Source organism: Nomascus leucogenys, chromosome 19 (genome assembly GCF_006542625.1).
Source record: "Nomascus leucogenys isolate Asia chromosome 19, Asia_NLE_v1, whole genome shotgun sequence".
In the NCBI taxonomy this organism is placed as follows: domain Eukaryota; kingdom Metazoa; phylum Chordata; class Mammalia; order Primates; family Hylobatidae; genus Nomascus; species Nomascus leucogenys.
In genome coordinates this window covers 30,944,032-30,969,204 of record NC_044399.1, presented here as the reverse complement: position 1 = coordinate 30,969,204, position 25,173 = coordinate 30,944,032, and the positions used below count along the sequence as shown (strand labels likewise).

At 48.7% G+C, this 25,173-nt stretch overlaps 1 protein-coding gene across 1 annotated transcript; it reads left to right on the top strand.

Annotated features, from left to right (window-relative positions):
- Nucleotides 1-4,901: 4,901 nt before the first annotated feature.
- LOC115831481 (protein GVQW1-like) lies at nucleotides 4,902-24,931 on the top strand (the record flags this gene model as incomplete). The annotated part of the gene is made up of 3 exons (XM_030799771.1): nucleotides 4,902-4,910; nucleotides 5,668-5,938; nucleotides 24,888-24,931. Coding segments are annotated over 3 exons (324 nt in total), but the record flags the coding sequence as incomplete, so codon positions are not given.
- Nucleotides 24,932-25,173: the final 242 nt, after the last annotated feature.

The window sequence follows — 25,173 nt, the reverse complement described above, 5'->3', positions numbered from 1 at the left end:
TCTCGCTCTGTCACCCAGGCTGGAGTGCAGTGGCGCAGTCTCGGCTCACTGCAAGCTCCGCCTCCCGGGTTCACGCCATTCTCCTGCCTCAGCCTCTCCGAGTAGCTGGGACTACAGGCGCCCGCCACCACGCCTGGCTAATTTTTTTGTATTTTTAGTAGAGACGGGGTTTCACCGTGGTCTCGATCTCCTGACCTCGTGATCCGCCCGCCTCGGCCTCCCAAAGTGCTGGGATTACAAGCGTGAGCCACCGCGCCCGGCCTGCCAGGCTGGTCTTGAACTCCTGACCTCAAGTGATCCACCTGCCTCGGCCTCCCAAAGTGCTGGGATTACAGGCATGAGCCACTGCGCCCGGCCCTGAATTTGCAGAGTTCTGATTAATGAAGTTTTGTTCTTTCACTGTGCCCTGTAATTCAGTAATTCTGTAATTCAGTTCAGACACGGATAGTGCTGAGTCAGGTTGGCGTCTCTACTATTGCTGCCCCTCTCCAGTCACCCCCTGTTTGCAGAAGAGTAGGGAATGGCCTGGACTTGGGATTTGGCATAGGACGGTCTGGCATCAAACCTTGGTTCTGATGCTTTACTGGCCAAGTGATCGAGTAATCTTTCATTCACCAAGCACTTGTTGAGGGCCAGCACTGGGTTGGCACTGGAAAGACAAAGATAAATAGGACACAATTTCCTCCCTTCCTCCTTTTCTTTTGTCTTCTCTTTTCTTTTTTTTCTCTCTCTCCCTCTTTCTTTTGCTGAGGAGTTCTTTTAACTATGTCAATCAGAAAAATATAAAGTATTCAGAATAATAAAATGAACACCCATGATAAGAACCATCCCGCTTAAGACATAAAGTGGCTGAGTGCGGTGGCTCACGCCTGTAATCCCAGGATTTTGGGAGGCTGAGGTGGGCAGATCATGAGGTCAGGAGATCGAGACCATCCTGGCCAACATGGTGAAACCCCGTCTCTACTAAAAACACAAAAATTAACGGGGCGTGATGGCATGTGCCTGTAGTCCCAGCTACTCAAGAGGCTGAGGAAGGAGAATCACTTGAACTGGGGAGGCAGAGGCTGCAGTGAGCTGAGATCGTGCCACTGCACTCCGGCTTGGGTGACAGAGTGAGACTCTGTCTCAAAAAAAAGAAAAAAAAAAGAAAGCAAGCAAGCTAGAAATACTTATTATTATTATTTTTTTTTGAGACGGAGTCTCGCTCTGTCACCCAGGCTAGAGTGCAGTGGCGTAATCTTGGCTCATTGCAACCTCCGCCTCCCGGGTTCTTGCCATTCTGCCTCAGCCTCCTGAGTAGCTGGGACTACAGGCACCCAACACCACACCCGGCTAATTTTTTGTATTTTTAGTAGAGCTGGGGTTTCACCGTGTTAGCCAGAATGGTCTCGATTTCCTGACCTGTGATCCACCTGCCTCGGTCTCCCAAAGTGCTGGGATTACAGGCGTGAGCCACCGCGCCCGGCCTATTATTATTTTTTTAACTTTTAGAGATAGAGTCTCACTCTGTTGCCCAGACTGAAGTGAAGTGGCTTGATCACAGCTCAGTGCAACCTCCAACTCCTGAGCTCAAGCAATCCTCCAGTGTCAGCCTCCTGAGTAGCTAGGACTATAGGTACACACTATCAAGCCTGGTTAATTTTTAATTTTTTTTTTTGAGACAGAGCCTTGCTCTGCCACCCAGGCTGGCGTGATCTCAGCTCACTACAACCTCTGCCTCTCGGGTTCACACCATTCTCCTGCCTCAGCCTCCTGAGTTGCTGGGATTACAGGCGCCTGCCACCATGCCTGGCTAATTTTTTGTATTTTTAGTAGAGACAGGGTTTCACAGTGTTAGCCATTATGGTCTCCATCTCCTGACCTCGTGATCTGCCCGCCTTGGCCTCCCAAAGTGCTGGGATTACAGGCGTGAGCAACCACGCCCGGCCAATTTTTAAATTTTTTTGTAGAGATGGGGTGTCACTATGTTGTCCAGGCTGGAGTCAAACTCCAGACCTCAATTGATCCTCCTACCTCAGCCTCCCAAAATGCTGGGATTATAGACAAGAGTCACCACTCCCAGCCTAGAAAAACTTTTGAAACACCGAAGGAAAATCTCTGTTATGCATTCAGTGTTATCACTCCTCTGCATTTTTTTTTTTTTTTTTTGAGACGAGGTTTCACTCTGTCACCGAAGCTGGAGTGCAGTGGTACAATCTCTGCTCACATGAACCTCCGCCTCCCGGATTCAAATTTTTCTACTGCCTCAGCCTCCCAAGTAGTTGGAATTACAGGTGCCCACCACCATGCCTGGCTAATTTTTGTATTTTTAGTAGATACGGGGTTTCACCATGCTGGCGAGACTACCCGCCTCATGCGATTACAGGCATGAGCTACTGCACCTGGCCCACTGCATGTCTTTTATTTGTACTACCTAGGTATGTATACTTAAATAATATGTAGTGTTAAGCACTGTAAAAATTTTTATGAATCATACTACCAAAATCTTATAACTTGCTGCTTACTTAAAACGTTTTAAGATTTGTTTACGTGGGCCGGGCACGGTGGCTCACGCCTGTAATTCTGTGTCAGGAATTGGTGGGTTCTTGATCTCACTGACTTCAAGCATGAAACCGCGGACCCTCGTGGTGAGTGTTACAGCTCTTAAGGTGGTGCGTCTGGAGTTGTTTGTTCCTTCTGATGTTTGGATGTGTTCGGAGTTTCTTCCTTCTGGTGGGTTCATGGTCTCGCTGGCTCAGGAGTGAAGCTACAGACCTTCGTGGTGTTACAGCTCTTAAGGCGGCGCGTCTGGAGTTGTTCTTTCCTCCCGGTGGGCTCGTGGTCTCGCTGGCTTCAGGAGTGAAGCTACAGACCTTCTCGGTGAGTGTTACAGCTCATAAAAGCAGTGTGAACCCAAAGAATGAGCACTAGCAAGATTTATTGCAAACAGCAAAACAACAAAGCTACCACACTATGGAAAACAACCTGAGCGGCTTGCCACTGCTGACTCGGGCAGCCTGCTTTTATTCTCTTATCTGGCCCCACCCGCATCCTGCTGATTGGTAGAGCCCAGTGGTCTGTTTTGACAGGGCGCTGATTGGTGCGTTTACAATCCCTGAGCTAGACACAAAGGTTCTCCATGTTCCCACCAGATTAGTTAGATACAGCGTATCCACACAAAGGTTCTCCAAGGCCCCACCAGAGTAGCTAGATACAGAATGTCCATTGGTGCACTCACAAACCTTGAGCTGGACACAGGGTGCTGATTGGTGTGTTTACAAACCTTGAGCTAGAGACAGAGTGCTGATTGGTGTATTTACAATCCCTGAGCTAGACATAAAGGTTCTCCACCTCCCCACCAGACTCAGGAGCCCAGCTGGCTTCACCCAGTGGATCCCGCACCGGGGCTGCAGGTGGAGCTGCCTGCCAGTCCCGCGCCGTGTGCCTGCACTCCTCAACCCTTGGGTGGTCGACGGGACTGGGCGCCGTGGAGCAGGGGGCGGCGCTCATGGGGAGGCTCAGGCCGCACAGGAGCCCATGGAGGGGGTGGGAGGCTCAGACATGGCGGGCTGCAGGTCCCGAGCCCTGCCCTGAGGGAAGGCAGCTAAGGCCCGGTGAGAAATCGAGCGCAGCGCCGGTGGGTTGGCACTGCTGAGGGACCCAGTACACCCTCCGAAGCCGCTGGCCCGGGTGCTAAGCCCCTCATTGCCCGGGGCCGGCAGGGCCAGCCAGCTGCTCCCAGTGCGGGTCCCGCCAAGTCCACGCCCACCAGGAACTCCAGCTGGCCCACAAGCGCCGCGCGCAGCCCCGGTTCCCGCTTTTGCCTCTCCCTCCACACCTCCCTGCAAGCTGAGGGAGCCGGCTCTGGCCTTGGCCAGCCCAGAAAGGGGCTCCCACAGTGCAGCGGTGGGCTGAAGGGCTCCTCAAATGCCGCCAAAGTGGGAGCCCAGGCAGAGGAGGCGCCGAGAGCGAGCGAGGGCTGTGAGCACTGCCAGCACACTGTCACCTCTCAATCCCAGCACTTTGGGAGGCTGAGGAGGGTGGACCACCTGAGGTCGAGAGTTAGAGACCACCCTGGCCAACATGGAGAAACCCCATCTCTACTAAAAATACAAAAATTAGCCGGGCATGGTGGCACGTGCCTGTAGTCTGTAGGAGGCTGAAACAGGAGGATCGCTTGAACCTGGGAGGCGGCGTTTGCAGTGAGCCAAGATCGCGCCACCGCACTTCAGCCTGGGTGACAAAGGGAGACTCCGTCTCAAAAAAAAAAAAAAAAAAAAGATTTATGTGATACATGTAGCTCAATTCATTTGTCTTTGTTCTTTGTCTTTTTTTGTATTAAGGGTAATTTTTTTATGGAAGTATACAACATTTATACAAAAAAAGTAGGTAAATAGTAAGTGTACAGCTTAATGAATTTTCATAGTCAACACACCTATGTAACCACACCCAGTGAAGAAACAACTGGCCAGGAATGGTGGCTCATGACTGTAGTCCCATCACGTTTCGGGGACCAAGGTAGGCAAATCATTTGAGTCCAGGAGTTTGAGACCAGCCTGGGCAACATGGTGAAACCCCGTCTCTACTGAAAATACAAAAAATTAGCTGGGTACAGTGGCATGTGCCTGTGGTCCCAGCTGCTTGGGAGGCTGAGGTGGGAGGATTGCTTGAGCCTGGGAGGCGAAGGCTGCAGTGAGCTGAAGTCTCACCATAGCACTCTGGCCTGGGCAACAGAGTGAGACCTTGTCTCACAAAAGAAACAAAGAAAAAGAAAAACAACTCTATCTGTACCCAGAACCAGCCAAGCCCTGTTTTTTTTTTTTTTTTTTTTTGTTGTTGTTGTTGTTGTTGTTTTTGAGACAGAGTCTAGCTCTGTCACCCAGGCTGGAGTGCAATCGCATGATCTCGGCTCTCAGCTCACTATAACCTCTGCCTCCCCGGTTTAAGAGATTCTCCTGCCTCAGCCTCCTGAGTAGCTGGGACTACAGGTGTGCACCACCACGCCCAGCTCATTTTTGTGTTTTTAGTAGAGACAGGGTTTCACCATGTTGGCCAGGCTGGACTCGAACTCCTAACCTCAGGTGGTCTGCCTGCCTTGGTCTCCCAAAGTGCTGGGATTACAGACATAAGCCACTGTGCCCAGCCCCAAGCCCTGTTTTTTTTTTTTTTTTTTTTTGAGACGGAGTCTCGCTCTGTCGCCCAGGCTGGAGTGCAGTGGCGCAATCTCGGCTCACTGCAAGCTCCGCCTCCCTCCCGGTTTCACGCCATTCTCCTGCCTCAGCCTCTCCGAGTAGCCGGGACTACAGGCGCCGCCACCACGCCCGGCTAATTTTTTTTGTATTTTTAGTAGAGACGGGGTTTCACCGTGGTCTCGATCTTCTGACCTCGTGATCCGCCCACCTCGGCCTCCCAAAGTGCTGGGATTACAAGCGTGAGCCACCGCGCCCGGCCCTCCTGAGTTTATTTCTAGGATTGGAGTTGCTGGGTCATACTACATAAATATATTCAATTTTAACAGAAAATGCTAAATGGTTTTCCACCCTCACCAGTTGAGTATGAGAATTCCTTTGCTCCACGTACTTGGCCCACACCTGGTGTTGACTGCTTTTTTCATTTTAGCCATTCTAGTGGGGATGGACTTCCCTGTTTTGTTTTGTTTTGAGATGGAGTTTCGCTCTTGTTGCCCAGGCTGGAGTGCAATGGCATGATCTTGGCTCACCGCAACCTCTGCCTTCCATGTTCAAGCAATTCTCTTGCCTCAGCCTCCCCAGTAGCTGGGATTACAGGCATGCGCCACCACGCCTGGCTAATTTTGTATTTTTAGTAGAGACGGGGTTTCTCCATGTTGGTCAGGCTGGTCTGGAACTCCTGACCTCAGGTGATCTGCCCTTCTCAGCCTCCCAAAGTGCTGGGATTACAGGGGTGAGCCACCACTCCCAGCCCAACTTCCCTGTTTTAAGTCAAATTTATTATGCTAAGCATTTTACATGCATTTTTTTTTTTTTTTTTGGAGACAGAGTCTTGCTCTGTTGCCCAAGCTGGAATGCAGTGGTATGATCTTGGCTCACTGCAACCTCCGCCTCCCGGGTTCAAGTGATTGTCATGCCTCAGCCTCCCAAGAGCTGGGATTACAGGCGCATGCCACCATGCATGGCTAATTTTTGTGCTTCTAGTAGATAGGGTTTCACCATGTTGACCAGGCTGGTCTCGAACTCCTGACCTCAAGCAATCTGCCAGCCTTGACCTCCCAAACAGCTGGGATTACAGGCATAAGCCACCATGCCAGGCCTTTATATCATCTTCTTATTTTACCTACATATCAACTCCATGAGGAAGGTATTGCTGTTAACCCTGTTTTACAGATGGGAAACTGAACTTAAAGTTAGGGAATTTCAAGGCCACACATAGTGAGGGCTAGTGCAGAACCTCCAGGCTTTACTGTCCCTATTGCTGTGGTCTGACACCATCTGGTAGTGGTGGGGGGGTCCCACGAAGACAAATCACTGGAAGCCGATGACACAAATACAGTAACTGGGATATTATTCGAGGTACACAGGGGGCCCCAAAGCTGAATGAGATGAATTCCACTGCACGGGCTGGAAGGAGTCACAGAGAAGGCCTGGATTGAACTGGATCTTTGGACAAATTTAGAGTGATAGTACCCATCTCTGATGGTCCTAGTGAGGATTTAAGGTGCTTTAAGCATTAGGTAAAGCTCCTGGTACTCGCACATAGCGGGTGCTCAGTGAAGGGCTGTTGAAGGAATTAGTGAACGAATGTAGGATCAGGAGACCTACGCACAGTTATGGTCTTTCCTGGAGCCAGGGGATGGACAAAATCAGCTCTCTAGGCCTCTTTCATCCTGAGTTTGAGTAGGTCAGGGGAAAGCCTAGGGTAAAGGGCCAGCTCCACTAGCCCAGGCAGGGAATGGCTCCTCCTCCCCAGCCCCTACGACTGAGGGGCTGCGAGAGCAACTCCTTTCTAGACAAGGAAGAAATAATGTCACAGGGCATTGTCTGCGCCGCTCCCCAGCACCCTGTCACCCCTTCTCCAGCTCTACCCTGAGCTCTGGATCCAGCAGAAGGAATTGGAGTCTAGGACCCACAACCCCCAGAAAAAGGCCCAGGCAGGGGGATGGGCTGGGGAGGTGTGTGTTTGTTTTGAAAGCCTGTAGAGGAGGAGGAGTGGGGGGGGGGGGGAGGAGGGGGGGGGGAGGAGAAGGAAGGAGGAGGAGAAGAGGGGGAGGATTAATTTGCAGCTTAGATTTTAGGGCCAAGGATTGAAGCCTCTTCCTGCCCTCCTCCCCTCCTCCACTTGGCATTATCCCAAGGAGTTGCCTTGGGGCTTCCGTGATGGCGACGGGAATGCGGGGAAGCTGAGGGCCGGGGAGCCCGAGGCCAGATGGGGGCAAAGAGGAGTGAGGCTGCTTACAGACCCTGGTGGGCTGGGTTCTGGAAGAAAACCATGGGCTGACCAGCTCCAGGGCCCGGCTGAGCCTCAGCCAGGTTCTGCCAGAGCTGGCTCAACAGCGGCACCTGCCGGCTGGGGCCCTCTCTGCGGGGCAGGGCTCCTCCACCGCCCTGGGAGCCCCGCGGGTGAGTCACTCCTGGCCTAGCTCCGTGGCCTCCTGAGCTGTCAGATCAGAAAATGTTGCGAGCCGAGGAATGTCCCGAAGCGGAGGGCCTCTGCCCTTCTGGCCGCCACCTGTGCCCCTAACACTACCCTGTTCACCCAGGACACTGACCGAGGGCCAGGGCTGGGGAAAAAGATAGGATGAAGGCCACTCACTTTAGGGAGGTCCTGGTTTGGGTAGTTATTATTATTTTTTAATTTGGAAATACTTTAAAGCTTACAGAAGAGCTTCAAGAATGATATAAAGATTCTTCATCCCATACCTAGATTTATCAGTTGATAAAATTTTGCCCCATTTGCTTTCTTTCTCTCTTTGTATATACCGTAGATAAAAACGTAGTTTTAGTTGGTTGAACGTGGGGGACAAGAAAATGAAAAATAAAAAATTAACAAAACAACATAGTTTTAGGCCAGCAGCAGTGGCCCATGCCTGTAATCCCGGTACTTTGGGAAGCCAAGGCGGGATAATCACTTAAGCCCAGAAGTTTGAGACCAGCCTGGGCAACATAGTGAGACCCCATCTCTGCAAAAAAAATAAACAAAATTAGCCAGCTGTGGTGATGTGTACCTGTAGTCCCAGCTACTCAAGAGGCTGAGGTGGCTTGAACCAGGGAGATTGAGGCTACAGTGAGCCATGATTGCGCCACTGCACTCCAGCCTGGGTGACAGAGCGTGGTCTTGTCTCAAAAAACAAAAAAACAATAAAAACATAGTTTTCTTTTTGGTATATTAACTGAACTGAAGGTGGCAGCCATCATGCCCCTTTGCCCCCAAATACTTCGGTGGGTATTACCTAAGAACAAGGATATTTTCTTGTATCACCACAGTTCAGTGAAATTTAACATCAATACAATAATTTACTGTCTATATTCCAATTTTTATCAATAAGGATCCTTTAGAATATTTTTTCCCTCTAGTATAAGATCCAGATCAGGATCACACATTGCATTTAATTGGCTTCCTCTTCTCCTTTTTTTTGAGACAATGTCTCACTGTGTCACCCAGCCTGGAGTGCAGTGGCGTGATATTGGCTCACTGCAGCCTCTACTTCCTGGGCTCAACAGATCCTCTCACCTTAGCTTCCTGAGTAGCTGGGACTACAGCTGTGTGCCACCACACCTGACTAATATTTCTTTTCTTCTTTTAGAAATGAGGTCTCGACCAGGCGCGGTGGCTCACGCCTATGATCCCAGCACTGTGGGAGGCCGAGGCAGGCAGATCACGAGGTCAGAAGATCGAGACCATCCTGGCTAACACAATGAAACCCTGTCTCCACTAAAAATACAAAAAATTAGGCGGGTGCCTGTAGTCCCAGCTACTCAGGAGGCTGAGGCAGGAGAATAGCGTGAACCCAGGAGGCGGAGCTTGCAGTGAGCTGAGATCATGCAACTGAATTCCAGCCTGGGTGACAGAGCGTGATTCCATCTCAAAAAAAAAAAGAAAAAGAAAAAAAAGAAATGAGATCTCACTATGTTGCTCAGGCTGATCTACCCACCTCAGCCTCCCAGAGTGCTGGGATTAAAGGTGTGAACCACTGTGTCCGGCCATTTTTCTTCTTTTTTTTTTTTTGAGACGGAGTCTCGCTCTGTCGCCAGGCTGGAGTGCAGTGGCGCCATCTTGGCTCACTGCAACCTCCGCCTCTTGGGTTCAAGCAATTCTCCTGCCTCAGCCTCCTGAGTAGCTGGGATTACAGGCACTTGCCACCATGCCCAGCTAATTTTTGTATTTTTAGTAGAGATGGGGTTTCATCGTGTTGGCCAGGATGGTCTCGATCTCCTGACCTCGTGGTCTGCCCACCTCGGCCTTCCAAAATGCTGAGATTACAGGCATGAGCCACCACGCCTGGCCATTTTTCTATTTTTTTTGTAGAGACAGGGGTCTCCCTATGTTGCCCAGGCTGGTCTTGAACTCCTGGGCTCAAGCAATCCTCCTGCCTCAGCCACCAAAGTGCTGGGATTTCAGGCGTGAGCCACCACACCCAGATATTTAGGCTTCTTTATTTTTTATTTTTTTTATTTTTTGAAACCGAGTTTTGCTCTTATTGCCCAGGCTGGAGTGCAGTGGTGCGATCTCGGCTCAACTGGATTCAAGTGATTCTCCTGCCTCAGCCACCCGAGTAGCTGGGATTACAGGTGCATGCCACCACAATTTTTGTACTTTTAGTAGAGACGGGGTTTTGCCATATTGGCCAGGCTGGTCTCGAACTTCTGGCTTCAGGCCATCTGCCCATCTTACCCTCCCAAAGTGTTGGGATTACAGGCATGAGCCACCGTGCCGGCCTAGGCTTCTTTACTCTGGGGCAATTCCTCATCTTTTTCATCTTTCATGACATTTTTTCAGAGTAGGACTCCCCCACACATTTTTCCTTTTAATCGAAGGCACCTTATTTGAGGTTTGTCTGGTATTTCCTTATGGATAGATTCAGGCTATGTCTCCCTGGTGCAAATATAAGCAATATTATGTTGTTTGGGTGGAGTTCTCTCCACTTTAAGGGATTCATGGAACTTCTGAACCTCTGAGGTTGATTAACCCCTGAGTTGTCTGTCAAAAAAATCAGATTTTCAAAACAAGTTAAGAAGGACATCATGAATTATGCATGTGTCTTCACTCTGCTGATGGCTGGCTTAGGCTCTGCCTTCTCTCTCTCCCTCTTCCCCTCCCACTACCAAACTTGCCCTTGAAATTTTAGCAGCTGCTGTTGAAAGCATTCTTTTTGAAGGCCACTAGGGACCCCTAATTGCCCAACTCAGTCGCTTTCATAGTCTTCATCCTCTTGACCTCTTCTCAGGGCAACGGACTGGCTCACCCGCCCTTCTCCCTAAAACCACAGAAGGCCGCGCTTGGCTGCCCCAGTCTCCTCCCATCTCCTTCATCAAAAATGACAGAATGCCGGCTGCTCTGGGAGGTACAGAGGTGGATCCACTGTGGAGCCAGCTTTGCAGGTGGTGGCTTGTCAGGAAAATTCTGCAGGTCGTGGTCTTTTTTTCTTTTCTTTCTTTTTTTTTTTTTTTTGAGACCGAGTCTCACTCTATTGCCCAGGCTGGAGTGCAGTGGCATGATCTCAGCTCACCATGACCTCCGCCTCTTGCCTGAGCCTCCCAGGTAGCTGGGATTACAGGCGCCCACCACCACGCCCAGCTTATTACTGTATTTTTAGTAGAGACGGACTTTCACCATGTTGGCCAGGCTGGTCTCCAGAACTCCTGACCTCAGCTGATCTAGCCGCCTTGGCCTCCCAAAGTGCTGGGATTACAGGCGTGAGCCACTGCGCCCGGCCTGGTCCTGGTATTTCTTGTATACTCCCCACACCCCAGCAAAGATGTTCTCCCAGCTCTTGTCCTCAGATGGGGTGCTTGGAATTGGTCTTTCCCCTGGAGAGCCCCACCTTCTAGTGGTTTCAACTATGCCTCTCTTTCAACAACCCAGGAGGGCAGCCCTGAGTCTCTGACCCTGACTCAGTGGATGTCCAGGCAGAATTATGTCAGGAATGGATGTGGGCTTAGTGTTTCTTCCTCAGCAGCCCCTAGGTTAAACAGACCTCCCCTCATACTCCTTTCTCAGGCTGTGAACTCTTTTTAGGCAGGCTGGGGTCTAATTCTTCTCTATCCCTTGGTGCTGGGCATGCAGTTGGCCCTCCATCAATATTTATGGAATAATGGCCAGGCGCAGTGGCTCATGCCTATAATCCCAGCACTTTGGGAGGCTGAGGCAGGAGGATTACTTGAGGTTAGGAGTTCAAGACCAGCCTGGTCAACATGGCAAAACCCAGTCTCTATTAAAAATACAAAAATTAGCTGGATGTGGTGGGGCGTGCCTGTAATTCCAGCTACTCGGGAGACTGAGGCAGGAGAATTGCTTGAACCTGGGAGGCGGAGGTTGTAGTGAGCCGAGATTGGGCCATTGCATTCCAGCCTGGGTGACAGAGTGAGACTCTGTCTCGAAAAGAAAAAAAAATTATGCAATAATGAGCAAAGAGGTTCAGGGCTTGCCTAAGGCTTGGCCTTGCTCTTGGCTTTCATCACAGGGACCTACGTGTTGGCTGGCTGTTGGGAGGGAGACCTTTGGAAACTGGCTGTCCCTTGTACAGGGGAAACAGTGGAGAAAGCTGGGTCCCAATTTCTGGGTTATTGTCTTGGCTCTGCCATTTTCTTTTTCTTTTTTCCCCCCAGTTATTGTTTCCTGTTTTTTTTTTTTTTTTTTTTTTTTTGAGACGGACTCTCACTCTGTCACCCAGGCTGGAGTGCAGTGGCACAATCTTGGCTCACTGCAACCTCTGCCTCCCGGGCTCAGGTGATTCCCCGGCCTCAGCCTCCCAAGTAGCTGGGATTACAGGCACCCGCCACTACACCCAGCTAATTTTTGTATTTTTAGTAGAGACGAGGTTTCACCATGTTGGCCAGGCTCATCTCAAACCCCTGACCTTAGTTGATCCACCCGCGCTGGCCTCCCAAAGTGCTGGGATTACAGGCGTGAGCCACTGCACCCAGCCCCTGTTCCTTTTAGAAATTATTTCAATAGGTTTTTGGGGAGCAGGTGGTGTTTGGTTCCATGGATACGTTCTTCAGTGGTGATTTCTGAGATTTTGGTGCACCCACCACCCAAGCTTGTACACCGTACCCAGTGTGTAGTCTTTTATCCCTCGCCCCCCTCCCAATCTTCCCCTAGAGTCCCCAAAGTCCATTGTTCATTCTTATGCCTTTGTGTTCTCTTATAAGTGAGAACATATGTTTGATTTTCCATTCCTGAGTGACTTCACTTAGAATAATGGTCTCCAATTCTATCTAGGTTGCTGCAAAGGCCATGATTTTGTTTCTCTCTCTTTTTTTTTTTTTTTTTTGAGACAGAATTTTGCTCTTGTTGCCCAGGCTGGAGTGCAATGGTATGATCTCAGCTCACAGCAACCTCTGCCTCCCGGGTTCAAGTGATTCTCCTGCCTCAACCTCCCGAGTAGCTGGGATTACAGGCATGTGCCACCACGCCCAGCTAATTTTGTATTTTTAGTAGAGATGGGGTTTCTCCATGTTGGTCAGGCTGACCTTGAACTCCTGACCTCAGGTGATCCGCTCACCTTGGCCTCCGAAAGTGCTGGGATTACAGGCATAAGCCTGTATATATGACATTTTCTTTAGCCACTCATTGATTGATGGACATTTGGGCTAGTTCCATATTTTTGCAATTGTGCAATTGTGAATTGTGCTGCTATAAACATGCGTGTGCAAGTCTCTTTTTCATATAATGACTTCTTTTCCTCTGGGTAGATACCCAGTAGTGGGATTGCTGGATCAAACAGTAGATCTACTTTCAGTTCTTTAAGGAATCTCCTGGCCCTGCGCGGTGGCTCATGCCTATAATCCCAGCACTTTGGGAGGCCCAGGTGGGCGGATCACGAGGTCAGGAGATTGAGACCATCCTGGCTAACACGGTGAAACCCCATCTCTACTAAAAATACAAAAAAATTAGCCAGACATGGTGGCAGGTGCCTGTAGTCCCAGTTACTTGGGAGGCTGAGGCAGGAGAATGGCATGAACCCGGGAGGCGGAGCTTGCAGTGACCTGAGATTGTGCCACTGCACTCCGGCCTGGGTAACAGTGCAATACTCCATCGCAAAAAATAAAAAAAAGGAATCTCCATACTGCTTTCCATAGTGGTTATACTAGTTTACATTCCCACCAGCAGTATAAAAGTGTTCCCTTTTTACTACATCCATGCCTACATCTATTATTTTTTGATTTTTAAATTATGGCCATTCTTGCAGGAGTAAGGTGGTATCGCATTGTGGTTTTGATTTGCATTTCCTTGATAACTCGTAATGTTGGACATTTTTTCATATGTTTGTTGGCCATTTGTATATACTCTTTCGAGAATTGTCTATTCATGTCCTTAGCCCATTTTTTGATGGGATTGTTTGTTTTTTTTTCTTGCTGATTTGTTTGAGTTCCTTGCAGATTTTGGATATTAGTCCTTTGTCAGATGCATAGTTTGTGAAGATTTTCTGCCACTCTGTGGGTTGTCTATTTACTCTGCTGATTATTTCTTTTGCTGTGCAGAAGCTTTTTAGTTTAATTAAGTCCCATCTATTTATCTTTGTTTTTGTTGCATTTGCCTTTGGGTTCTTGGTCATGATGTCTTTGCTGAAGCCAATGTTTAGAAGGGTTTTTCAAATGTTATCTTCTAGAATTTTTATGGTTTCAGGTCTTAGATTTAAGTGTTTGATCCATCTTGAGCTGATTTTTGTATAAGGTGAGAGATAAGAATCCAGTTTCATTCTTCTACATGTGGCTTGCCAATTATTCCAGCCACCATTTGTTGAATAGGGTGTCCTTTCACCACTTTATGTTTTTGTTTGAGTTGTTAAAAATCGGTTGGCTGTAAGTATTTGGATTTATTTCTGGGTTTTCTATTCTGTTCCATTGGTCTATGTGCCTGTTTTTATACCAGTACCATGCTGTTTTGGTGACTATGGCCTTATAATATAGTCTGAAGTTAGGTAATGTGATGCCTCCAGATTGGTTCTTTTTGATTAGCATTGCTTTGGCTATGCAGGCTCTTTTTTGGTTCCATGTGCATTTTTTTTTTTTTTTTTCAGATGGAGTCTCCTTCTGTCACCAGGCTGGTGTGCAGTGGCACAATCTTGGCTCACTGCAACTTCCACCTCCCTGGTTCAAGTGATTCTCCTACCTCAGCTGCCTGAGTAGCTGGGACTACAGGCACGTGCCACCATGCCCGGCTAATTTTTGCATTTTTAGTAGAGAGAGGGTTTCACCATGTTGGCCAGGATGGTCTCAATCTCTTGACCTTGTGATCTGCCTGCCTCTGCCTCCCAAAGTGCTGGGATTACAGGTGAGAGCCACCGCACCCAGCCCCACATGAATTTTAGGATTGTCTTTTCTAGTTCTGTGAAGAACGATGATGGTATTTTGATGGGAATTGCCTTAGAGTTTTGGATTTCTTTTGGCAGTATGGTCATTTTCACCATATTGATTCTACCCATCCGTGAGCATGGAATGTGTTTCCATTTGTTTGTGTCTGTGATTTATTTCAGCAGTGTTTTGTAGTTTTCCTTATAGAGGTCTTTCACCTCCTTGGTTAGGTATATTCCTAAGTATTTTATTATTATTTTTTGCAGCTATTGTAAAAAAGGTTAGATTCTTGATTTGATTCTCAGTTTGGTCATCGTTGGTATACAGCAACTGATTTGTGCAGATTGATTTTGTATCCTGAAACTTTACTGAATTTGTTTATCAAATCCGGGAGCTTTTTGGATGAATCTTTAGAGTTTTTCTAGGTATATGATCATATGATTGGTGAACAGCAACTTCCTCTTTACCAATATGGATGCCTTTTATTTCTTTTTTTTTGAGACGGAGTCTTGCCGTCTCCCAGGCTGGAGTGCAGTGGCGCAATCTCGGCTCACTGCAAGCTCCGCCCCCCCGGGTTCACACCATTCTCCTGCCTCAGCCTCCCGAGTATCTGGGACTACAGGCGCCTGCCACCACGCCTGGCTAATTTTTTTTTTTTTTTTTGTATTTTTAGTAGAGACGGGGTTTCACCGTGTTCACCAGGATGGTCTCGATCTCCTGACCTCGTGATCCGCCTGCCTCAGCCTCCCAAAGTGCTGGGATTACAGGCGTGAGCCACCGCACCCGGCCTGGATGTCCTTTATTTCTTTCTCTTGTCTGATTGCTCTGGGTAGGACTCTGCCATTTTCTTGACCTTGGATATATCACTAAGCCTCTCAGCGCCCCAGTCTCTGCATCTTAATGAAATAATGGGACTAGTAACACCAACCTAAATGTATTGCCACAAGGATGAAACTAACAAGACCCTTTCACAGGCCCAGCGCCTCGTGTTCAGAGGGTCTTTGATAACTGTTCCTTCTGTTAGCATTCATTAAACACCTACTGTGTACCAGATGCCAGGCTGTGCCCCAAGAATGGACCTAGGTTTTCTAGGGGGCCCCCTTAGTCCACTCTCTCCTCTTAGCTCAGCAGCTCTGGGCAGCTGTGAGTCCCAGTCTATTTGGCTGCAGATTGGATGGGACCTCACCTGCCCTAGTTTGTTTGTTTGCTTTTTTAAGATGGAGTCTCACTCTGTCGCCCAGGCTGGAGCACAGTGGCATGATCTTGGCTCACTGCAACCTCCACCTCCCCGGTTCCAGTGATTCACCTGCCTCAGCCTCCCGAGTAGCTGGGATTACAGGCACCTGCCACCACTTCTGACTAATTTTTTATTTTTAGTAGAGGTGGGGTTTCACCATTTTGGCCAGGCTGGTCTTGAACTACTGACCTCAAATGATCCACCTGCCTCGGCCTTCCAAAGTGCTGGGATTACAGGCTTGAGTCACCGCACCTAGCCTGTTTATTTTTTGAGACAACGTCTCACTCTGTCACCCAGGCTGGAGTGCAGTGGTGCGACCATGGCTGACTGCAGCCTTGAGCTCCTAGGCTCAAGTGATCTTCCCACCTCAGCCTCTTGAGTAGCTGGGACAACAGGCACACACCACCACGCCTTGATAATTTTTTAGTTTCTATAGAGACAGGGTCTCACTATGTTGCCCAGGCTCATCTTGAACTCCTGGGCTCAAGTGATTCTCCCGCCTTGGGCTCCCAAAGCAGTAGGATTACAGGCAGGAGCCACTGCAGCCGGTCCCCATCTGCCCTACTTTTTGTAAGACTTGGGGCCTTGAAAGAAATGACTACATTTTCCTCTTCTGGCTGGGTTGTCAGAGCTGTTCCAGACAGACTAACAGACAGCTGTGGTTTGCAGCCTCTCAGCTCAGTCAGACACAGCTAGAGTGTGAGAAGTGACCAAATGTCTCCTTGGCAGACGGTTTCAAAGATTAAGACACTTAATCTAAGATTAAGATTTGGAGGCTAAGTATGGTGGCTCATGTCTGTAATCCTAGCACTTTGGAGGCCGAGGTGGGAGGATCACTTGAGGCCTAGGAGTTGGAGACCAGCCTGGGCAGCATAGGGAGAATCTGTTTCTACAAATAATTAAAAAAAAAAAAAAATTAGCTGGGCATGGTGGTGCATGTCTGTAGTCCCAGCAACTCGGGAGGCTGTGGTAGGAGGATTGCCTAAGCCCAGGAGGTGGAGTCTGTAGTGAGCCATGATTTTGTCACTGCACTCCAGCCTGGGCAATGGAGCAAGACTCTGCCTCAAAATAAATAAATAAATAGGCCAGGCGCGGTGGCTCACACCTGTAATCTCAGCACTTTGGGAGGCCGAGGCGGGTGGATCACGAGGTCAGGAGATCGAGATCATCCTGGCTTATACAGTGAAATCCCGTCTCTACTAAAAATACAAAACAAAAAATACAAAAAAATTTTTTTGAGACACTCCATCTCAAATAAATAAATAAATAAATAAATAAAATAAGTAAAAATATAAACATTTGTTATTAACCAAGAAGCTCCTCCTGGCCTCCCTCAGCTGTCCCCTCAGAGGCACCATGAAAAGCAAGAGGGCTAACCTGGGTTTGAATCCTGGCTCTGCCACTTTATAAGTGGGTGACTTGAGTTACTTCATCATTAGCAGCCTCAGTGGCTGCTAATGTAAAACGAAACTAGAATAATCTCCAGTTCACAGGGTTGCTGTTTGTATCTCATCCTTTGGATTCTCTCTTCCCAGACTCAGTGATCACCCTCAAACTCAGCCTTGAATTTTTTTGTTTTTTTGAGACAGGGTCTGGCTCTGTTGGCCAGGCAGTGCAGGGGCACAATCATGGCTCACTTCAGCCTCTACTTGCCTGGCTCAAGCAATCCTCCTGCCTTAGCCTCCTCAGTAGCTGGGACTACAGGTGTGCACCACTACACCCGGCTAATTTTTAAACTTTTTTTTTTTTTTTTTGAGATGGATTATCACTCTGTCACCCAGGCTGGAGTGCAGTGGCGCGATCTTGGCTCACTGCAACATCTGCCTCTCAGGTTAAAGCGATTCTCCTGTCTCAGCCTCCCGAGTAGCTGTGACTACAGGCGAACAGCACCACACCTGGCTAATTTTCGTATTTTTAGTAGAGATGGGGTTTCACCATATTGGTTTGGCTGGTCTTGAACTTCTGACCTCATGATCTGCCTGCCTCGGCTTCCCAGTGTTGGGATTACGGGTGTGAGCCACCGCGCCCGGCCTTTTTAAACACTTTTTGTAGAGACGGGGTTTCACTATGTTGCTCAGGCTGTCCTCATACTCCTAGGCTCAAGTAATCCTCCTGCCTTGGCCTCCTGAGTAGCTGAGACTTTGGGTTTGTGCTACCATGCCTAGCTAATTTTTTTTTTTTTTTTTTTTTTGAGACGGAGTCTCGCTCTGTTGCCAAGGCTGGAGTGCAGTGGCGCAATCTCGGCTCACTGCAAGCTCCGCCTCCTGGGTTCACGCCATTCTCCTGCCTCAGCCTCTCCGAGTAGCTGGGACTACAGGCGCCCGCCACCACGCCCGGCTAATTAAGTGCTTTACATAAAATTGTATTTAACATTCAAAACAACTCAATAAAATCATGTCATCATTTTTTTTTTTCAGAGAAGAAAATAGAGGCTCAGGGAGTTTATGACTGGATTCAGATCCTAGTTCTGACATTTACGAGCGATATGACCTTGAATAAGTCAGTCACTCCAGAGGACACTGAGCTCAGTGTCGAGGCCTGCCCTGCCGGGATGCTGTTGGCCTTACAGTAACACGTAGAATGCCTCAGTGTCTGGCACAGCATTGGTACTCAGAAGATGTCAGTGATGACTGCTGTCTAAAGGGAAGGGATATGTACCTGGGACATGTAGCCTGTACTCTGCTCACTGGGAAGCATTGACAAGGACAGGTCAGTAACTGACTGAATTACCTGGAGGACTTTAAAAGACACAGATCCCTGACCATACTCCCCCCAGATTCTGACTGTGATGCATGGCCGGGTTTGGGAGCCTGTGTCACTGGGGTGTGGCTCATGCAGTCTTCGCTGGTCCACTCCCTGGGGCTGTCCTCTAGTGAGTTACATAGAAAGGATAGCGTTGGGTTGGGTGCGGTGGCTCACACCTGTAATCCCAGCACTTTGGGAGGCCGAGGCGGGTGGATCACAAGGTCAGGAGTTCGAGACCAGCCTGGCCAATATGGTGAAACCCCGTCTCTACTAAAAAAATACAAAAATTAGCCGGGCATGGTGGCATGCATCTGTATTCCCAACTACTCGGGAGGCTGAGGCAGAAGAATTGTTTTAACCCAGGAGGTGGAGGTTGCAGTGAGCTGAGATCGTGCCACTGCACTCCAGTTTTTTGTCTAAAAAAAAAAAAAAAAAGAAAGAAAGGATAACGTAGTGACTATCATGAGTTGCCAAGAAGAGGGAGAGAGCGGCCCTCATGGTTAGATAGCAAGCAATTTGCTTTCATTTTAATTTCCTTTTTTTTTTTTTTTTTGAGAGGGAGTCTCGCTTTGCCACCCAGGCTGGAGTGCAGTGGTGCAATTTTGGCTTGCTGCAACCTCTGCCTCCCGGGTTCAAGTGATTCTTCTGCCTCAGCCTCTCTAGTAGCTGGGACTACAGGCACACACTGCCACACCCAGATAATTTTTGTATTTTTAGTAGAGATGGGGTTTCATCATGTTGGCCAGGCTGGTCTCGAACTCATGGCCTCAAGTGATCTGCCTGCCTCAGTCTCCCAAAGTGCTGACATTGCAGGTGTGAGCCTTGTGCCCAGCCACCTTTTCATTTTTTTGAGACAGAGTCTCACTGTGTCGCACAGGCAGGAGTGCAGTGGCGCGATCTTGGCTCTCTGCAGCCTCAACTTCCCTGGCTCAAGTGACTTTCCCATCTCAGCCTCCAAGTAGCTGGGACTACAGGAGCGTGTCACCATATATGGCTAATTTTTTTTTTTTTTGAGACGGAGTCTTGCTCTGTTGCCCAGGCTGGAGTGTAGTGTAGTGGCATAATCTTGGCTCACTGTAGCCTCTGCCTCCCGGGCACAAGCAATTCTCCTGTCTCAGTCCCCCAAGTAGTTGGGATTACAGGCACCCGCCGCCATGCCCAGCTAATTTTCGTATTTTTAGTAGAGATGGGGTTTCACCATGTTGGCCAGGCTGGTCTCGGACTCCTGACCTCAGGTGATCTGCCTGCCTCTGCCTCCCAAAGTGCTGGGACTACAGGTGTGAGCCACCGCACCCGGCTTATGGCTAATTTGTAAACTTTTTGTAGAAAGGAGGTCTCACTATATTGCCCAGGCTGGTCTCCAACTCCTGGGGTAAAGATCCTCCTACCTCAACCTCCCAAAGTACTGGGATTACGGGCATGAGCCACTGCACCTGACCTTAATTTAACTTTTTGAATAGGTAATATATGTACATGTTTCAACAACCAAAATGAAATACAAAGAAATTCACTAGAAAGTTCCGTTCCCACCCTGTCCTTGCCTACCCCCCCAACAGGATTCCCCAGCTCCCTATAGGTCACCCACTGTTATGACTTTCCCTATGCAAATTCAAGCAAATATAAACATCGATTTTTATTTCCACCTCCCTTTCATTCATTGGCTATGATACCACCACTGTGCAAAGCTCTTTTCTTTTCTTTTTTTTTTTGAGACAGGGTCTCGCTCTGTCACTCCTGCTGTCTCACTCTGTCACCCCTGCTGGAGTGCAGTGGCGCAATCTTGGCTCACTGAAGCCTCGACTTCCCCAGCTCAAGCAACCCTCCCACTTTAGCCTCCTGAGTAGCTGGGACTACAGGTGCGCACTACCACGTCCAACTAATTTTTGTATTTTGTGTAGAGATGGGGTTTCACCATGTTGTCCAGGCCGGTCTCACATTTCTGCAAGTGATCTGTCCCCTTTGGCCTCCCAAAGTGCTGGTATTACAGGCATGAGCCACCACACCCAGCCTCCTCTACCTGCCTTTCTTTCAAAAAAGATGACATACTATGTATACTGTTCTGAACCACAGTTTTTTTTTGAGATGGAGTTTCACTCTTGTTGCCCAGGCTGAAGTGCAGTGGTGCTATCTTGGCTCACCACAACCTCCGCCTCCTGGGTTCAGGTGATTCTTCTGCCTCAGTCTCCTGAGTAGCTGGGATTATAAGCATGTGCCACCACGCCCGGCTAATTTTGTGTTTTTAGTAGAGACGAGGTTTCTCTATGTTGGTCAGGCTGGTCTTGAGCTCCCAACCTCAGGTGATCCACGGTCCTCGGCCTCCCGAAGTGCTGGGATTGCAGGTGTGAGCCACCGTGCCTGGCCTTTTTTTTTTTTTTTAGATGGGGTCTTGCTCTGTCACACAGGCTGGAGTGTGGTGGCACAATCACAGCTTACTGTAGCCTCAACTTCCCCAGCTCAAGCAATCCTCCCACCTCAGCTTCCTGAGTAGCTGGGACTACATTCATATACCACCATGTTGTCTTTTTTTTTTTTTTTTTTTTTTTACTTTCTGTAGAGACGGAAGTCTCATTATGTTGACCAGGCTGGTCTTGAACCCCTGGACTCAAGTGATCCTCCTGCCTCGGCCTCTCACCTTGGCCTCCCAAAGTGCTGGGATTATTGGCGCGAGCCACTGCACCCAGCCTGTACCACATTTTTGTTTCAAAATACATCCTGAAGATCTTTCCATTTTTCTTGGCATCCTCATTTTTTTTTTACAGCTGCATAGTTTTCCATTGTGGGGCTATATCATAATTTATTGAACCCTTCACTGTCCAATATAGTAGCCACACATGGTTACTTAAATGGAAATTAATTAAAATTAAGTAACATTTATTTATTTCCTTAGTTGAACTAGCTACAGCTTGAATACTCGGTAGCTACGAGTGGCCAGTGGCTGCCATATTGGACAGGGCAGATAGAGAACATTTTCATCATTGCAGAAAGTTCTATAGGACAGTGGTTTAACTGATCCCCTAAAGTTGGACAGTTAGTTTGTTTCCAGTTCTCAGGCAGCTTGGGGATGATGGGGCCCGTCCCTGGAATGCAGCAGAGCTGGGTGAAAGCTGCACTGGGAGTTCTGGGCCTTCAACCTCAAACCTTGCAACCTGGGAGGCTCCTGCAAGAGGAAGGCTTTTGGATTTGGGGCAGAGGCTTGACCAGAGTCTGGAAGAGAAAGTGGCCCTAAAGAGCAGGCCTCCTCGGAGGTTGCAGTGAGCCGAGATCGCACCACTGCACTCCAGCCTGGGCAACAGAGTGAGACTCCATCTCAAAAAAAAAAAAAAGAAAGCAGGCCTCGTGCTCAAACCTGACCTTTTACTCTCTCCCTCCAGGCCTGCCAAAATGCAGCTCTGTTTCTTTCACTCAATATTTAGCAGATACTTCTTGAGTAACTCCCAAGGATGGTGTCAAGTCCTTCACTGGGGATGTAGGTATGAGAAAGACACAGTCCCTGCCTTGGAGAAACCCGCGGCCCAAAGAAAAAGACAGATCATCACCTGCTCTGTGACCAGGACTTTCAAAGAGTCATCACCTAAGATCAAAAGGCCTGATATTAACCTGTTCGTGAGGATTTGGGGAAACAGGTGATCTCATCTGTTGTTGGGGATTGTAAATTGGTACAAAATTTTTGGAGGGCAATTCTGTGAAAACCTATAAAACATTTAAGAGTACATAATCTTTGACCCAGAATTGCTATACTTATAAATTTATTTTACACACACACATATGTCTGCAAATATATGTACCAAGATATTTCCTGCAATTAGCATTGTTTGTAGTAATAAAAGGTGGACATACATAAATATCCACTAGGAGGGGAATGGTAAGTAAATTGTGACACACCATATGATGGAAAACTATGTTGACTATCTACAGGCAGGTATATTATGACATGAAAATAGCAGGTGCTGAACAGTGTAGAGTGTGTGCTATCATTTGTGTCACACACACACACAGCATATGCTCCAAATATCTCTGCAAAGATACATTAGAACTGTTAAGAGGCCAGGCGCAGTGGCTCACACCTGTAATCCCAGCACTTTGGGAGGCCGAGGCGGGTGGATCACTTGAGGTCAGGAGTTCAAGACCAGCCTGGCCAACATGGTGAAACCCCGTCTCTACTAAAAATACAAAAATTAGCTGAACGTGGTGGCACACACCTGTAGTCCCAGCTACTCAGGAGGCTGAGGCAGGAGAATTGCTTGAACCTGGGAAGCGGAGGTCTCAGTGAGCTGAGATCATGCCACTGCACTCTAGCCTGGGCAACAGAGTGAGACTCTGTCTCAAAAAAAAAAAAAAAAAAAAACTGTTAAGAGTGGTTGCCTCTGGGGAGGGAATGGGCAACAGGGCAACAGGGAGGCTGATTGGCAAGAGATCTTTCCTTCCTTCCTTCCTTCCTTGCTTCCTTCCTTCCTTCCTTCCTCCCTCCCCCCTCCCTCCCTCCCTCCCTTCCTTCTTCCTTCCTTCCTCCCTTCCTTCGAGACAGAGTCTTGCTCTGTTGCCCAGGCTAGAGTGCACTAGCGCGATCTTGGCTCACGGTACCCTCTGCCTCCCAAGTTCAAGTGATTCTCCTGCCTCAGTCTCCCGAGTACCTGGGATTACAGGCACCTGCCACTACGCCAAGCTAATTTTTATATTTTTAGTAGAGACGGGGTTTCACCATGTTGGCCAGGCTGGTCTCAAACTCCAGACCTCAAATGATCCACCCACCTCAGCCTCCCAGAGTGTTGAGATTACAGGCGTGAGCCATCGCACTTGGCCAGGAGGGACTTTACTTTCTTTGCACATGCTTTTGCACTTTATTTCTCTTTTGAACTGTGTAATAACCTTTTTCCTTTTTTTTTTTTTTTTTTTTTTTTTGAGGCAGGATCTTGCTCTGTTACCCAGGCTGGAGTGCAGTGATGCGATCTTGGCTCACTGCAGCCTTGACCTCTCAGGCTCAAACAACCTTCCCACCTCAGCCTCCCGAATAGCTGGGACTACAGGTGCACACCATCATGCCCAGATTTTTTTTTTTTTTTTTTTTGTAGAGATGGGGTCTCACCATGTTGCCCAGGCTAGTCTTGAACTCCTGGGTTTTAGCGATCTTCCCTCCTCAGCCTCCCAAAGTGCTGGGATTACAGGTGTGAGCCACCATGCCTGGCCCCTTTTTCTTTTTTCCTCAAGACGGAGTCTTGCTCTGTCGCCCAGGCTGGATAGCAATGGCGTGATCTGGGCTCACTGCAACCTCGGCCTCCTGGGTTCAAGCCATTCTCCTGCCTCAGCCTCCCGAGTAGCTAGGATTACAGGCACGCGCCACCACACCCGGCTACTTTTTTGTATTTTTAGTAGAGATGGGGTTTCACTATGTTGGCCACACTAGTCTCGAACTCCTGACCTCATGATCTGCCTGCCTTGGTCTCCCAAAGTGCTAGGATTATAAGCGTGAGACACCGCGCCCAGCCCCTTTTTCCTTTTTTTTTTTTTTTTGAGACGGGGTCTTGGTAGGCCAGGCTGGAGTGCAGTGGCGCCATCTCAGCTCACTGCAACCTCCTCCGCCTCCCAGGTTCAAGCGATTCTCCTGCCTCAGCCTCCTGAGTAGCTGGGACTACAGGCGCGTGCCACCACGCCCGGCTAATTTTTAGTATTTTAAGTAGAGACGTGGTTGTGTTAGCCAGGATGGTCTCGATCTCCTGACCTCGTGATCCCCCCGCCTCAGCCTCCCAAAGTGCTGGGATTACAGGCGTGAGCCACCGCTCCCGGCCTCTCGTTTTCCGTTTTTAAGTAGGCTTCTACTGAGTAATGGTGAAGGGGAGAGAAGAGATCCCTGGGGAAACCTTATCAATCACCTGGGTTCTGAATATCCCCAGTGACTGCACTGAAGGTGACAACAGTCCAGAAATGTCTCCGCTGCGGTGAATCCATCCATCGCCCCTCGAAGCCTTGCCCTATCTTGGCTGTCATACCGTCTGTGGCCAGCAGGGGGTAGCACAGATCCACCAATGTGTTAGTCCCAAGCTTCAGTCACCCCTTCTAGGATTTCCTCCTCTGTGGGCCAAGATGGGAAAGATACCTCCCGCCAAGCCAATGAAATTTACTACGTAATAATTGATTCCATCTTCTCATTTTTTTTTGTAACTCACAGATCTGATCAGCATGAGAGAGAGAGAGAGAGACAGAGAGAGACAGAGAGAGAGAATGAAGGTAGGCTTGCAGAAACAATAATTTTCCACAGAAGAGGTGTTACTTAGCCCAGCTTTATTTCACCAGGCCTTGGGTGAAGAGTGGCTGGCAATGGCTTGAGAAGCCCCCAGGATTGAGGATACAGTCTGGTAACTACTGCATTCGTGGCTCCCCGCCTGGCTTGGGTTTCCAGCTGCAGGGCACGCTCCTACCCTTCTCTTTTCCTCTCACAGAAGTAGTTCTGGGCAAGAGGAAGCATGAACAGCTGGTCCCATAGGATGACTTGAAGCAGCCACTCTCCTAGAGAGGTTAAAAGTCTGTGCCTCGCTAGGCTGCAAGCAGCCCAAGGACCGAGGCATTTCTCATCTGCCACAGAATCTGCACGACCCAGCACAGTGATGGGCACATAGCTGGTGCTAAGTAAAGGTTTATTGTTTAATTGAAAGAGACAGCCATTGAGGAATCAGGGAATCCATTCTTTAAAAAAATGTGTTTTTTTTTTTCATTAAAAAAAAAAGT